This window comes from Polistes canadensis, unplaced genomic scaffold, assembly GCF_001313835.1.
Source record: "Polistes canadensis isolate GaletaPanama2010 unplaced genomic scaffold, ASM131383v1 scaffold_2, whole genome shotgun sequence".
Classification (NCBI taxonomy): Eukaryota; Metazoa; Arthropoda; class Insecta; order Hymenoptera; family Vespidae; genus Polistes; species Polistes canadensis.
The window spans coordinates 272,972-289,719 of record NW_014569549.1 but is presented as its reverse complement, the minus strand read 5'-3'; the positions used below and the strand labels follow the sequence as shown (position 1 = coordinate 289,719).

General features: G+C 34.2%; 3 protein-coding genes across 3 annotated transcripts; all 3 read left to right on the top strand.

The window, feature by feature from the left end:
* Positions 1-361: 361 nt before the first annotated feature.
* LOC106784608 lies at positions 362-1,150 on the top strand (the record flags this gene model as incomplete). Its single annotated transcript, XM_014744349.1, has 1 exon — positions 362-1,150. A coding segment is annotated over exon 1 (789 nt), but the record flags the coding sequence as incomplete, so codon positions are not given.
* Positions 1,151-10,110: 8,960 nt separating this feature from the next.
* Positions 10,111-11,403, top strand: LOC106784600. Its single transcript, XM_014744334.1, has 3 exons — positions 10,111-10,324; positions 10,417-10,599; positions 11,012-11,403. Exons 1-3 carry the CDS (start codon positions 10,111-10,113, stop codon positions 11,401-11,403), a joined length of 789 nt encoding a protein of 262 aa, XP_014599820.1.
* A 1,312-nt stretch (positions 11,404-12,715) lies between these two features.
* LOC106784592 lies at positions 12,716-14,806 on the top strand. The gene is made up of 2 exons (XM_014744323.1): positions 12,716-13,097; positions 14,478-14,806. The coding sequence occupies exons 1-2, from the start codon at positions 12,716-12,718 to the stop codon at positions 14,804-14,806; spliced, it is 711 nt and encodes a 236-aa protein (XP_014599809.1).
* Positions 14,807-16,748: the final 1,942 nt, after the last annotated feature.

Below are 16,748 nucleotides of genomic sequence, written 5' to 3'. Positions count from 1 at the left end.
GTTGGCAAGATCTCGTGTGGGAGCTAGCTCTCACCCCCTTTTTCTGGAGGATGCCTACCATCTGGTTGGTATATATCGACCCGGACCACTCGTCTTGTCGACAGTTGAGGTAATGTCGATTCAGGTAATGTCGGTACGTGGATAACTGACTTATACCTTGTCGTTATTTTCTGTTATTAATAAGAATATTTGATAAATTATAATATTCGGTAAATATATTCGTGATTTTTCTACGAGTCTAAAAAAAGGTGACGAGATTACTTTTTGATACAAATTACGAGAGGATTGTTCTCGAGGAATCAAAGTTACACAGACAGAAAGAGAGAGAGAGAGAGAGAGAGAGAGAGAAAGTACGAGCGAAATGGATTTGTTCAAGTGGACACTTGGAATTTTGGCATTGAGTGGTATGATCATCGCCAACCTGGCCAACGAGGAGTTCAGTTTATTCGACAATGGATACCGTGCTCTTTATCGAGTTTACGAGGAATGTCAACAGCGTAACGTTGCCGTATCCCAGTGTTTAAAGAAGAAGGCTATATTTTTCTTCGACAGATTAGGTCGTATCGATACGTTACCGATCGGTGAGAATTTGGAATTGATCAAGGTACCACCAACCGTTGACGGGAAAAACGAAACTTCGGGGAAAAGTTTGACGATAGATTTGGATAACCTTGGTCGTAACAATGGTGGCACGTCAAAGGAAGAATTCTTAAATGATATTTTATTTGATAAAATAGCCAATCTGTTGAACGGATACAACATACAAATACATTTACCAAAGACCAATTCTGTCGAATTGAAACGTAGCATAGAGGAGGGACGTGGAAAGATGAAGAAAATGATGGGTATGATGATGATGGGTATGGCCATGAAAATGGCTGCAATGGTACCGATCGCCATGGGCGTTCTATTCCTTCTGGCTGGGAAAGCACTGATCATCAGCAAAATAGCACTTGTACTGTCCTTGATAATTGGCTTGAAAAAATTACTAAGCCAAAAGCAAAGTCACGATTCTCATGGTGGTTGGCAACAAAGTGGCGGTGGATGGGACAGGAGCTTGAAAGATGTTACTGCAGTCACGGAAGCTGACAGACAATACGCTCACAATCTGGCGTATAAAAGTTCTAGAATACAACAACAACAACAACAACAACAATAACAATGATTATGATGATGATGATGATGATAATGATCTACCTGAGAGAGAATGCGTGGACAAACGAGGAAGAGGCTGACGCGAGAATTATTTTAGAAAATTATCTTCTACTTGGAATTTTTTTACTTCGTTCATACGACTCTTCGTATGAGATGCCTTTTTGTTTTATTTTTTTTTAGGTAAAGACAAGATCTACTACGACGAAAAAAATGAGCCTAACTCAAGAGACTGAATCCTGTTGATTATGATCTCGTGATTATCTTACCTTCGTATTCGTTAATTTTCTCGAAATGACTTTAATTTGAATTTTTTTGTTCTCGTATATCCTAAATACTTTTTGATGACGAGTAAGAGCATCGTAAGATGAATTGCCGTTCGGAATTACGTTAACAGTATTTTCGCGTTAATCTACAGAATATAAAAGAAATGTTTTAAGCAAGCGTGATAATACTCATCGATCCAACGAAATGTCGGGTTGGATATAACAGAGTACTTATTTCGCGCACGCTAGATCATAACGGGATTTATTCGAGTACGTTTAAGAATTTTTCTACGCTACGTTAAACCTTCGAATTAACGTAATCGTCGAATTTTCGTTAATAACGTATCATAAGAGAATGTTGAATTATGAAATAATCTTATCTCGTAAGAATCTTATATTTATTATTTATATTATTCTATTATTTTATATATTATATATTATATTTATTATATATATCTATTTATATGTGAATTTTACGTTTTACTGAATGTACGATAAAGAATCAAAAGTGTTTTTCTTATTTGTTATTTTTTTTAAGCTGCAACTCGTTAATTTAAATTATCATCTTATAAGTCTGGTATAGTCTAATAATATCGAAATAATTTCATAATTTTTATTTTTGTAACTATTATATATAATGAAATAATAAAACATAATACCATTAATAATGAGTCATATTTAATTAACCATATTTTTTTCCAATATTGCACGTTATTAAATTTATAAGTTTCTTGATTAAACGTAACTCAATCGTATTTTTTAAATATTTTTCTAGCAAAAGCATTTTAACAACGATTAAATCAATCGAAAGTTTTACTTTCAAAAACTATTGTTAATCGAATTAATTGTTAATATTCACTATAAGTAATATGAAAAGTTATTGAATTATCAATAGAATACGAGTAGTCATATATCACCCGTTTTGATTGAACGAAATTACGTAATCCTCTTGATTTTTTCTTTTTGTCCTTTTTCATTCGACGATTACAGGACATTATTGAACGTATTTCGATGATTTTTGTCATCGTCTTCCACTTTAATGTGTTTTCAGACTTAGAACGGCAGCGAAAAGGGCGAAGAAGAATCCAGCTAATAGAGCTTTACCGATTAATAAGATAAAACCACCTAAAAGCGTTGGTATCAGTGCCATGAATTTCATTTTATATGCCAACAACAGTGCCATCAATGCTCGATTTCTTCTACGACGTTTTTTCCTTTTCGGTCGACCTATAAAATCATTTCAAACGTTCACAAAGATAATATATACACGGATACATTATTATATTTAATTTTTGTTCTTATTTAAGTTTGACAAAACGGTCAAAAAAGAAAAAGAAAGAAACAAAAAACACTTCAAGATAAAATAATGAAAATTACCTCTGAACAGGTCGTTAGTTTTTTCTTTAACTGTATTCGCGTTAACGTTCAACTTATGATCCTTTTTCAAATGTTCCTTCCTGTTCTGGTGTAAACGATTTAAAAATAAAGCACCGTGAGTGACAATTTTATTATTTTCTTTAATAATTTTCCCAGCATCCGGGACACGCAATCTCGAACGTTCCTCTATCCGTTCGTTTGTTTTTTCATCCGACGATTCGATCACTTCGAATGTTTTTGATCCTCGAACGATATGACAAAAACAACTTGTTAATAATAAAAACGTTATCAATTGATTTCCTTTCGTTCTCATCTTTTTTCTCTCTCTATCTTTTTAATACGACAGCATCATAGTTAAATCCTAAACGATCTTATTTCGTAATAATATCTCGCGAATCGTTCGATCATGTCGACAAATGAACACATTGAACGCGAATCTCGTTGTAAATTTTATACACGCGAACGAGAGATCAAATTGATTTATATTTAAATCGATGATTCAATTATATTTTGACCGGGGTTTTTTCCGTTAAAATTCACCGTGGTTTGTTTTGTTTTGTTTTTTTTTTTTCGATTAAATCAATTTTCGCGATTTATATTGCAAAATGGGTGAATCGATAGAAGACGTACGACGGGTCTAACGAACGAACGAGAACTACTAACCGATCCGTTTTCTTGACGACGAGCTAAGAAAACAGGGGGCTCAGAGGGGTTCCGGGAGCATGCCGGGCACGCTTCAGTTGCCGAGAAGATCGACAGTCCGTAAAATAAAAAAGAAAAAAAAAAGAAAAATGAGAACCCAAGGGAGGAGTGTGGAAGAAGGGGAAGGGACGTACGGGGAATATATATGCGTGCATTAACCACTATAATCATCGACAAATGTCAGAGTCTGTGTATGCATGTATGAATTCTCAACTGAATCTTTTGAATGTATTGATGAATTTATAGTATGTGTGTGTGTGTGTTGACGTACAGACACCTATGTTACACACGTTTTGTGAAAATTCTTTGAGTTAATGTATTTGTATCTCTGCCTGTGTGTGTGTGTGTGTGTGTGTGTGTGTACTAAGAAGCAATGGGTAATGATGTGTACGACCATAACTAAATTATGCTTCTTTTTATTTCTCCCTTTTTAGAATATATTCACCGTAAATTCATGGTCAAACCTTTTCCTTTACTAGGAAATTACTGATATCTGGGGGTACTATTTACGAATTGGTGCTTATAATTCGATTTACTTGAAGAGTTCACGTTCGTATGACATCGATTGTTATTATTCCACTGGTATTGTAAAATCATATACTCGGAACGTTACAACTTGGCTAACGTATTTTATATTTTATTTTTAGATTTCAGTTAGATCGATTTATCGATGTCGGTTACTTATGCAATTATATTGTAAGTATCTTCATACGTAAATATTAAAAATAAATAAAGACATTATGGGGAAGAATTTGACTTCTAGTTTGATCAAATGTTAAAACAGGTGGTTTGGATTAGGTTTAATTAGTTCAATGGTTCGATTTTCTCACGAATTTTACGTTATATAAATATATATAAAGTAAATTTTACAAAAAAGAAAAAACAATCCATTATGCAATTTCATAGTAACATTTTTAATACAATAAACGTATGTTAATTTTTGGTTCACTCAAACAATATGATTACCTTTTATTATTAAGATTCTCAATGTTCTTTATTTGAATCGGAAGAGAAATGTTGAAATTTTGTTTAATTTAAAAAGCAAATAAAATTCGTGAACAACACATGCACACGCATACGGAAACTTTTACGGAGAGAAAGAGAGAGAGAGAGAGAGAGAGAGGAAAGGAAATTCAGAATTGTTGGAGAATGATCGTCGAATTAATCGAATCTCTCGTGTATGAAGCGAGCAACCTAGATATCGGTAGTTTTATTCACGTGCCACCCTGAAGGCATTTAGATTTGTGTTTGTCAAGGAAACGCCAAGTAATTTCGCTCATCCTCGGCGTATCTAGATCCGATATAATGATTCCTTCTTCCCAGAGCTTGGGAAAATAATTTCAACGTCGAATTAAAAATAGTATAGGTAAGAAAAAAAAAAACAAGAAAAAACACATATACTTAAAACGTTAAATAGAAGAATATAACGATTCTGGATTATCGATCAACTCTCTTTTTACTTAAAAGATAATAATAATATTTCATTCGAAAGTTCGATTTTAATTCCTACGTAAGAACATAATGACAGGGTTAACGAGAAGGGTCAGCAGCCATTTTTTTGTTTCGTTTAAATCAAATTCCCGTCTACCATTATCAAGATCGATAACGGAATCGAATTTAATTCGATCGTGTTTCGTATTCGATATACCATAAACGTGTTTTCAATTTGATTATAGAACGGATTGAAATAAAACGCGTGTGCCAAAATTGTCTTACTTGATCAACGACTGTGACCAATTTTGATCAATGCAAGAATTAATCTTACCCATCCATCCAATCGTTTTATTTAATACGTCAATAGATGAGTGTTTTCAAGTTCGGAGGTGGGGGGGATAGGTATTCAAATATTTTAATGAAAACTTTAATCGATATTTCGTTCGTCAAATGATTAAAGATAGAAGAATGTAACTATCAAGAGTAAACCGAACGTTTCGTAGTCTGGAAGTTAGGATCATAAACAGGCCGCCGCTGCCGACTGATCGGCTGAAACGTTTTGTTGGTACACGGATTAACTCGAGTGTGAAACGAACTGGATCGGCTAAATTACATTTTCCCAAGATGACGTATCTTACGATGACGATGATGATGATGATGATGATGATGATGAGGACTCGTTCGCTAGCTTATTCGTTCAACACGAATCTGACTATGTTTTACTTGTCCTGGTTTAAATATTCGGGGGAAGATGTCTAGTCAAATGATTGAACAGACTGCTATTGGATGGCGGATCTTTCGTCACGCTTTGGTACCAACTTGGTGAACTCCTTCTCGAAGTCTTTTCCATGGCACCCTATATAAACTAATGCTAAGAGTGAACAGGACCATCAGTTGACATCTTATTTTCTTACGAGTTCGTACTCTTTTCAAAAATCCTGAAATAAAACAGGGAGTTTTGGGAGTTATATATTTTTGTTTGTTTGGTTTCTTTCTTTTTATTAATTGGATCATTCCAAAAAATGTTTTACATTTACGTGTTGTTAATATTTTTATCTTTACTGGTTGGCACGGAAATGGTACAAGAGACTCAAGAACGAACCGTTACGACGAAACAATTCAACGTCAATGGAATCGGAATTAATTCACGGCTAACCGATAGGATTTTAAACGTTGTCGAAAAGTTTATTCCGTATTCGAGATTATGCGATAGAACGAAGGATCTTGAAGAAGGTAAGCGATGAATTATTTCGACAATATCAAAAATATATTTTTATCCAAACAACGCGAACATTTTCATTTATGTATATAAATTTAAATATATCGAACGAAATATAAAACTAAAAAAAAAGAATAAAGAAAAAAGATAAAAAAAACCAAAACTAAAATTATCGATAAGAGTAAACGATGCGCGAACGCATATCCATCAATTTGATTATTATTTTATCGACATCGCGGAAGCGTGAAATTACCTTCGTACCCCACCTATTTATTGTTATGATGTTTATCGCGATACGATACCTTAAACCGTTCACGGTATTCGCTTTCCTGGCACAAAAAACATGTAAAAGAATAAGAAGACAAAAGAAAAAGAGATAAAACATCATAAATACTTTATACTCGAGTTGATTTAATTAAACCCCGCTCGTCACACTCGACGTGACTAACGAGGAATCATCGTTATGGTACGTTTGTTTTTAAATGACTTCTGATCTATTCTGTTTTTTTTTTTTCTTTCTATCGATATGTTGCAGCAAGGAAAAAAAAGAAACACAAATTGAACAAATACGTGGTACCACTGATAGTAGGATTTTTATTAATAAAATCTATTCTATTGCCTATCGCTTTGAAAGCACTTGCCGTATTAAGTGGCAAAGCTGTTGTACTGAGTCTGATGAGTTTGATTCTTGCTGCCATCGTAGGATTAAAAAAGGTTGCCCAAAGTTCATCAGGCAATGGTTACGACGTTGTCAATGTACCATCTACCAAATACAGACGTAAGGATGCTTACGAAGTTGTCGATGATTTCGAAGAGGAAGAACCATACAGATTTTATAAAGAATATCGTAAGAAAAAGTAAATCGTTCGTTTCATTATTATTCGTCGTAATTATATATATTTAACAAAAGTACGTGAACAACAAATGTGTCAACTCGTGGAATCATAATTTTATTCAATTTATAATAATATAACTTTTTATTCATTTCGTAGTTAGTATAGATATTAAAAAAAAAATTATGAATTTACATATAAACTTATTGTAAATAACTCGTTAGATATTTTTTATAATTAAATTAAAAAAAAAAAAACAAACTGTCTTTTATGTATAATTAGATTTTTGTTCGGTACTAAAACGTGTTAATTGCGACGAAGAAATACCCGTTGATGAAGTGCTAATGACTTGTACACACAGATTTGTCGGTATTTTAAAGCCATTCGGAGAGTAAGAAAGAAAAAAATAAATCAAAGTTACTTACATATGTTAAAAACAGTCAACCATGTTCCTATTGTTATTACTTCTATAAAAAAAAAAAACAAAAAAAAAAAACAGAAAAAAGTTTTCTACTAATTTGTTTGATATTTTTTCCTCTTATATATATATATATATAAATTACCTTTATTAATAATATTTATTATTTAATTATTTAGATTAAACGTAGTATAGAAATACCAACAACCGGATTTGGGAAGCAGCAGCAACAGCAGCAGCAGCCTATAAAAATAAAAATAAAAAGATAAGCTTAGGATATAGGACGCGCACGTAAAGTTCATTGGCCCCGTTCTTCCGTGTTCTCTGACATAAAAAAAAAAAAAAGGAAACAAATTCTTTTAACTCGTCCATTGTAAAAAAAAAAAAAAATAGATAAAAAATCCAACCCAAATATATATACGAGTTTTGTCCTACGCGTCAAATATTTCCGAATATTTCGTAACATTTAATAATATAGTAGTAAAGATCTTTCAAAGAACGAATATGAATCGAAAAAAAAAAAAAAGAAAAAAGTGTTCGCCATCTATTGTAGGACACAAAACTTTCACCATTTAGAGTACACTTTCCTTTTCTCGTTTTACGAAGCGTCACGCGTATTCGTTTTTTGTGAACAACTTTTTATTTTTTGGGATGTCTCAATGAGATCGATGAATCAGACCCCGTTCGAATTATTCTACGAAAAATCCGCCATTGCGATCTGAAATCAAACATGGATTCCAACAAACCTAACCTAGAAAAAAAGAAAAAGGAACAAATCAATCGCGCGAAATATTTCGTTTCTTGCGAGACCGGATATCGTTTAAAAAAAGAAAAAAGAAAATAAAAGGAGAGAGAAAGAGTTAATAAAAAAGAAAGACGAGGAAGAAACTCTCACGACTCATAAGCGAACTGTTAAATATTTAAAGAGGCCCACCACCACCTAGTGTCGAGTACAATGGACTTCCATTAGCAAATATGGTGTCTCTCGTTTTCGAGCTTGTTTGTTATTCGAAAAATGACCCACATGCAGCAATGCTTGCGCCACATGCAAAATTGATGCAGTAATGGAGGTTTATTAATTAATCACGTGTTTGTTTACAAATTTCTTCATCGAGTTAACTAAATGCATTCGGTTGTACTCAATTTTTTACACGGAACTAACAGGTTACTCGTATTCATGTGGTAAGATGACAAATTTGACAAACGCGCTCGTACACCATAAAAATTAAATATTTTCTATTTTTTAACGATGGTATCTTCTCGTCATTTTACAAGCTAATATTTATAATGACACGTTAAAAATCGTAAGTATCTTAAAGTACAATAATAATAAGGAAGAATAAAATTGTATATATAGTGAACTCATGGAATTTCATATGGATACCCACACGTATTATATAAGAAATCCCATCGAAGACGTAACACACATAGGTCCACGCGTTTCCCTTGGAGCATTTCTTTGGGTCAAGGTGAACGACTTGACGATGCACGTGGACGCATCTTCTAGATGCACAAGGGTTTCAAACTACCTTCCAACTAAAAGATTTCAAGGTAATAGGCAAGCTGAGAAAATTTTCTACGGAAGATTTAACAACCGCACGGTGCGGTGCGGCACGGCACTGCACTGCACGGCACGATACGCACGCACATGCATGCATGCACATCTTTTTTCTACTTATTCTTTTTTTTATTTGACCTCTCTCGAAACAGAATATTACCTATGACGAGCTGCCAGAGATGCGGTTATGCAGCTTCCACGTATAAAACTCATACAATGCGAAAGATAGTTACGAGCTAACTGTCCAATCGGCAAGAATTTATGAGACTCTCTTTGTTCCAACATATACCTTTGTCAAAATTATTACTTTGTATGAGATCGTTGTAATCATGACGATAGATAATTATTCGGAGATGATTTATATATAGATATTTCTCTTTTTTTTTCTTTTTTTTTTCTTTTTTACTTTATTTCAACCTTCATGCATTTGTATTAAATTTTAATTTATTTCTTTTCTTTATATACGCGTCATTCTTATAAGAATACTAATTATAAGATTAATCGAAAGTAATTAGAGAAAAAAACAGAAAAACAGAAAGGGGGCATCCAAAAAACAAGATCAAATGATTTGAAAATCAATGGAATCCCTAATCGAAGTGTATACAAAAAAAAAATAACGTAGCTCCCTTTAGTGACCTAAATAATAAAATACCAATAGAAGCCAACCAACGAGAGTGAGTTCTTCAACGAGGAAAGAACAACGACTAGGCGAGATAAGATCCGCCCAGATACTTTTGAGTACGACATAGGAGGTGCCGAGGCGTTTGTTTAAAAAATTATCGAGGAAAGTTTAGTCAGGGAGGTGGCATCTCGACCAACCAACAACCATCACACATTTGAATGTGTACTAATGGCTATATGACGAGTTTCAGTGAATACTTTAAAGTTATGCGTTGTCGTCATCATCGTTGTCGTTGTCTTTTACACACTTCGGCTTATTCATTGGTGGGGGAATATTGGGGGATCCTCCCTCTAGAATGCATGCCTATAAAGATCGAAGCTACTCGGAGGACCAGATCACAATCCGAAAATTTTCCGAAGGAAGATCTTCGCTCAGTACTTCAACAGTTCGACGATTCTCGTTCGGTTGGTTATATTTTGTTGGTTCATTTTCGTAATTCAATAAACGAATAAAAACAAAAAAGGGAAGGATGAAGAAATTATTGATCTTGGGATTCCTTGCCACCGCTACTATCGCAGTGCCAACATCAGAAATACTTCTCAACCGAGATCTCGACTGTTTGGAACGCGAGAATGAATTGTTCAGTTGCATTTTCGTTAAAGCTGCCACAACGTTGGACAGAGCAGCAAGGTCCAGTGATATTCAGCTTATCGATGGTGTAGTTTTTGTACGAGATAAACCCAGTAAGTTACTTTCAATTATTATTATCTTAAGTTTATTTTCCCAAGAGAGGACAGATATTTCTAATTTGTATTATTTTCGTTTGTATTTATAGTGGAACGCAGCGCGAAAAGTTTGAAGACCGAATTAGACGTGATGAATGAATTACCAAAGGATACATCAGACAGGGCACTCAAACTCGTTAGCATGATCTACGATTCTGCCGTGGCCTTCATGAAAAGTCACAGCTTGAAGCTCAGTATCCCGGAAGAATTCAATTCTCGTGCACTTAACGAAGGTACGTTTAAAATGATAACTCAAACGAAATTTACGTTTATACGGTTGAACGGGTGTACGATTCGTTTTCGATGATATAATCGTGTGATCCCTCTTTTCACGATTGCCTGCGACTAAACTGACGTCACGGATTCACGGCGTCACGACTTACGAGTACGAACGAATAAAATCCGCCTTTCACCTTCATGATATCTATACGCATCCAAGTTCTTTCAAGCCAGTTCCGGATAAACTTGTTCTCTCTCGGACACAACCACGCAACGATTCGCTTTCCTTTAACAAATTCTGACGACGATGATGATGATTAATAATAATAACTTCTTTCGGGTTAGCGCGTACTAACGAATTTCAAATGTTTTTTAACGATAATTACGACACGATGCGATTTTATTTTGTATTGTTTTTGATTTCAGCTCGTGGTAAGATAAAGAAAGTAATCTTACCTTTGATCGCAGCAGTCGGATTGAAAATATTTGCCCTGGTTCCGATTCTTTTCGGTGGTTTGGGTCTGTTAGCATTGAAGGCACTCGTCATTGGCAAAATAGCCCTAATCTTGGCGGGCATATTATTTTTCCAAAAAATGTTTGGCAGCGGTAGCGGCAGCACGGTCAGCAATATTTTCGGTAAAACACCGTCACTCGGTAACAATTGGTACGAACCAGCTACTCAAGGATGGCCTTCAGCTGCTGCAGGTGTTCAACAGCAAGGATATTACAGAAGAAGTTTCGATGATACGCCAGGAAAAATCGATGCTCATTCTCTCGCCTATTCGGCCCACGAACCAATAACAAATGCAGCCCAATAAACGACGTGTTGTTGTTCTTCTTTTTGTTTCAATGAATTTTCCATTAGAGAAAATCGTTGAGAAATTTCGCTCGAATTAGGATAATCGTGATCCATGTCTACTCATCCACCGACAACGACTGTTAGACTAATATTTATATGTGTAATATTTATAATAATAAATTTGATATGTTATATGTAAATTATTTAAAAAATTAAAAAAAAAAAAGTTCTTCAATGTAATAAATAATTTTTTTTACTCCAAATTATCTGTTTTTATTATTCGATCTAATCCACACACACGCATATATCCCAACACATATATACACGTTTTTGTCTCGTTCAAATCAAAATGAAAGTCATCGTTGTCGTACGTTTTATAAAAATTCTTTGGGTACCTCAGAAAACGCGATTTCTAGTTTGGTGAAATAATTGTCACGCATATTCGTGAATGTGTTAGTACTCGAATACGATGCATAGAAAACATTGTACGTGATTAGTTTTACTATCGGTAGGTCAAATGTGATTTTAAAAAGCAATCGATCGGACTAACTCACCTATAATTGCAACTCAATTTTCATGCAACGCTAACAGACGAGACTCATATGCGATTCCAATTGGACACGGTTATAAGTCCACGAGGTCATTTCTTCTCCCACCTGTTAAATTCTTTCTCACACCTTTTTTCCTTTTCTTTTCTTTTTCTCTTGGTATTCTATTTTCTTTTGTATTTTGCTTTTGCCTCATACCTTTACACTTTCTCTCTTTATTTTTTTACTCTTCATTAAATTTCGATTATGGAATAGAAACTTTACGAAATTTAACAATAATTTTATTATTTATATAACAATAGTTTTAATTTCAAATATATTGAAATAATTGTCAATTAAATTTTATTCTTACATACATTTTCCATTTTCACATATATTTGTTTTAAAATAAATATCAAATAAATGAATATTATATAGTATATAAATTTGTGATTGTACAAAATAAAATGTATAAGGTAAAATTTCAAATTATTTGAAAATCTATAATAAATCGATTATTCGCAAAATGCATACGATTTAAAAAGGAAAATTATATGCCGTTATTTGTGAACGCACCCTACGTCACCCGACGATCGTGCTCTGAACTTGGTTTAACACTTGCTATTTAGGGAGCACGTTAAATTAAAATTCTCGACAACGCCTTGGTTGCATGTCAGCTTGCCAAATGGTTCAAACTGGCCCCACCATACATCGATGATTGATATAAAAGAAAAAAATAGCCTTTGGGACAATCAGTCAAATTGTTAGCTTGGTACCAGTGGTATCGAAATTTCACAGATGACAATGAAGGCAAAAGTTATAATATTTTTGCAATTGTTGGCTATAGTTTTAGGGAATCCACAAAAGATCACAAATGATGACGATAACGTAGAACATTTAGAAATGAAATTAACCAAAGCTATGGACGCGTTGAACGAAAAGGATAACATCGATATTTATGGTAACATGATAACGTTGCAAAAAGTTGCAGCGGAAGAGAATTCCTCGGTGATTAAAAAAGACATCGTTGATCCATTAATGGACAGGATCGAAAGATTTTTCGCAACCAAAAAAATTCACATCAATTTTCCTAATGACGGATCATCCGCGGATTTCTTTGGACGTGCTTTAGGATCAAAGGACATTGATATCGAACTCAAAAGTCTTGCTCGTGGTGCTTCCGAAGGTAAATATTATAATAATTAACATTACAAATATCTTAATAGTAATATATCGTTTTCATTACTCTCCCTTTTTACATGTTCGAATTATTTTGTTTAAATCTTTTCTCAACGCTTAATTCACATTTCCAAAGAGATTTTATTACTAATATCATAGTTTTTGAAACCCCATAATGCATTTAATTACTAATAGGTGATGATAAGTTTAACGATAAATTTATATTTTAATTCGTTAACATATTGACTATTTCATTTATTAGCATCATTAAAGAAAAATAATATTCTTACGAGAAGAGATATAACTAAACAATCAATCTTCTAATTGTTAATTTGATTTGATCGTAAAATAAAAATGTTTTATTTCGTAGTTTCTTCGATCTTCCTAAAAAAATAAAATAAAACGTAATAACATTTGTTATACAAAATTGTTGGTAATAAGATAGAAGACATTTCCAGCCGCGAAAGATAAAAATCATGTTCGTTGTCCGGTATTCCATTCGAATTTGAGATAATTCTCGTAGCCGAGCAGAATCTTATAGCATCACGCCTTTCTAAGATTGCTCCAATGAACGATAAGTAAGCCACGAAGGTATCTACCGATTGGTCGAAAAAGTAGAACTTCCGGTAACTTCTTTTCCGATTGGTTTTAGGAAAGGTAGAAAGAGAGAGGGAGAGAGAAAGAGATACAGATCCGTTGGCCTACTTTTCGTTCGTTTCGAAATCCAAAAAAGTCCAGAACTTTTTGGGGGATGAGAGAAACTTTTATCCCCACTCTTCCTCCCCCAAGTATTATTCGAATTTTTGTTGAAATCACGGGTGGGAATTTATATATTTTCTATATTTTTTTAAATAGAAAATAATTTTGTCGATGTAAATGACCAAAAAGAAAAAAAAATAATATAAAAGGAAATAAGAAACCCTTCGGGTATGTTTAAGATTTTGACGCGTGTCCCCCTTTTTTTCTTTTTTTTTTTTTTTTTCTATTAAAGTTTATATCCGCGAAAACGGTGAGGAGAGAAGGGCACCCGAATAAAGTGGGACGTCATTTAGGTATGGGACGTGAACGCGTACGACGAGATTCCAGGTTTCTGGGACAAACGCCGCAGGAGGGCGATGACGGAGAGAGCTTTGTACGAGAGAAAGTAGATTCGATGATGAGAATCATCCATTAGACTCTCTTCCTTCCTTACCCCTTCTTCTTCTTCTTCTTCCTTTCTTTCTTTCTTCCTTCCTTCCTTTCTATCCCTGAACTTCTATAACGAATTTACATTTATTTTATTACACAAATTATAGATAAATTATTCTGTATTTGCCCCCCCCCCTCACCCTCTGAAAGAATGAAAATGAAAAAAAAAATCAAAAACTTTTTTTTCCTTTTATTCCAGCACGCACAAAATTGAAGAGAATGTTGCTGCCATTAATGCTGGCGTTAGAATTGAAAGCAATAATCGTTTTACCAATAATTATCACCTTGATTGGTTTTGTTGGCTACAAGGGGCTTCAAGCTGGTTTGGTAGCACTTCTTATTTCCGGTGCGGTGGCATTGAAAGGTCTTCTAACACCACCACCACCTCCCAGAGTTAGCTATGGTGTCGTAAAACCCTATGACGTACACGAACAATGGCACAGATCGCAAGAAGAAATGAATCAGCCCTACAGAGGATGGGCGCCGGAATACAATGGCGAACAATACCCTTATCAAGACATACCTTAAAGGATTTAACATTCCAAAGATCAGTTTGTTGATTCGACTCATCGGTGTTTCATTCATTTATTTATTTATGTCGCTATTAATATTATCACACTCTCGACTGTTTATTATTTATATAAAAAAAAAAACAAAACAAAAAAGAAACGAATGAGCTTCATTATCCCAACAATTTCTCTCTTCATTTTCTCATTCACATTTCTCTTTTCGATATCTCTCCCTTTTTCTACTTTTCATTATTAAATATATTATAAGTTATTCGTAAATATGTGTGTTCGTTTATATAAGGGTTGCCGAATAAGCCGAAGAAAATCAGCAATAAAAGATCGACGAATAAGAACGCAATATGAAATTGTCGATAAAAAAGGTAAAAAAAAGAAACGAATAAAGAAGTAGGGAAATAACAAAAAAAAACAGAAAAAAATATGGCGTAAGAAAAAAGAAGAGAAAGAATGAAAGATAGAAAGAGGAAGAGGAAGAATGAGAAGAGGCAAAAGCGTAAGAAGGTTATCCAGTCAGTCAGACGAGAAGGCTAATAACCTAGATGGAAGGTCGTGGTGGATAAGGGGCAGGGTTGTGGGAGGGGTAGGGGGAGGAAGAGAAATACGAGAGAGTAGAGTAACGTCCAGTAAATGGAGAGGGAAATAGTAGGAAAGAACGTTGAGAGAAGGAATATCGGGGTCATTGTGTCGAGTCAAGTGGGAAAACCGGCCGTGACTCTGATTGGCGAGACGCCTTTCCCCCACCACTTTAGATACCAAGTATCAAGGTTAGTGGGCCATTGCCTGCTGTCCACGTGGATTTCTTCCCCCACTCTTCCGCGTTCCACACGACGCGATCCTTCTCTAATTCGAAGTGGAAGGGGAAACGTTGGAGTAAAGAGTGGGGGGGCGGTTAACGGTACTGGTTGTGATTAAGTCGGTTTCCTCAAGAACAAAATGGTGGGGTTACCGGACTCACTTGGGTATATACGTGTTCATCCAAGACACATTGCTCATCAGACGCACGCTGTTCAACGATGATCGTACACAAGTTCTTGAAGGAAAAAGATTTCCTATTTGATTATTATTATTATTCTTTGCACACCCTTAGGATTTTTATATACACTTACACACATTTAGATTATTATTCATTCTTTTATAATAGAAATCGATCTAAATTAAACATGTTATTTGTATTTTTGAGAAGTTCTGTTGGTTTTTTTTCTCTTTCTTTTTTTAGATCAAAAAAAGCTGATACATTTTATCAGCTTTTTAGATTTTGTTTCGTTTATATATTATATAAAATAGAAATAAGATTTTAGGATTAGACCAATTCGATTTTCTTTCGATTCAAATTACGTTCATAATTTTCATTTTTAGAATATATGAGAAAAAATAGATCGTGGTTTACTTTCTTACATATGTCCGTTTAGTTTTATTGTTATCGAACGATTAATTAAAAATAAGAAAACAAGTTGGTCAGAAATACGCAGTCGTAATTCGATCGTCTAGACGTTGTCCGATTTGCAAATTGAATCGGGTCGATCTAGAAATAAATAATTCGCGGATTTGATTATTCATACTACTGCGAAATGGAAGAAATGCGAAAGTACGTGAATATGAAATGGTATTTTGAGTATGTAACGGATACTCGTTCCCCTATTTAAATACGTTTAAAAACGCGTGCTCATTCTTATGTTGGCGATGCCGTCAGAAATGATTACGTCGTTTTTTCTTTTCTCGTGAATTGGTCATTCACGCCTCGTTGAAACGTTTTCTTTCTTAAACACATCCTATCTCTGTAGGCGGTTTTAATTAATTAACATATTTTAAAACAGGATTTGTATTATAACGACGAAACACGACTATGTAGCCTTTATATCCGTTTATAAATCAGAACGGTGTATCAAATGTTGTTAAAAAAAAAAAATTCGTTATACGATAGCTATACGTGTCTAAACGTTAAA

Coding starts and splice junctions, on each gene's coding strand:
- LOC106784592 (XM_014744323.1), top strand. CDS start 12,716: ATGAAGGCAAAAGTTATAATATTTTTGCAATTGTTGGCTATAGTTTTA. Junction 13,098..14,477: donor TGCTCGTGGTGCTTCCGAAG/GTAAATATTATA, acceptor CTTTTATTCCAG/CACGCACAAAATTGAAGAGA.
- LOC106784600 (XM_014744334.1), top strand. CDS start 10,111: ATGAAGAAATTATTGATCTTGGGATTCCTTGCCACCGCTACTATCGCA. Junction 10,325..10,416: donor TTTTGTACGAGATAAACCCA/GTAAGTTACTTT, acceptor TTGTATTTATAG/TGGAACGCAGCGCGAAAAGT. Junction 10,600..11,011: donor TTCTCGTGCACTTAACGAAG/GTACGTTTAAAA, acceptor TTTTGATTTCAG/CTCGTGGTAAGATAAAGAAA.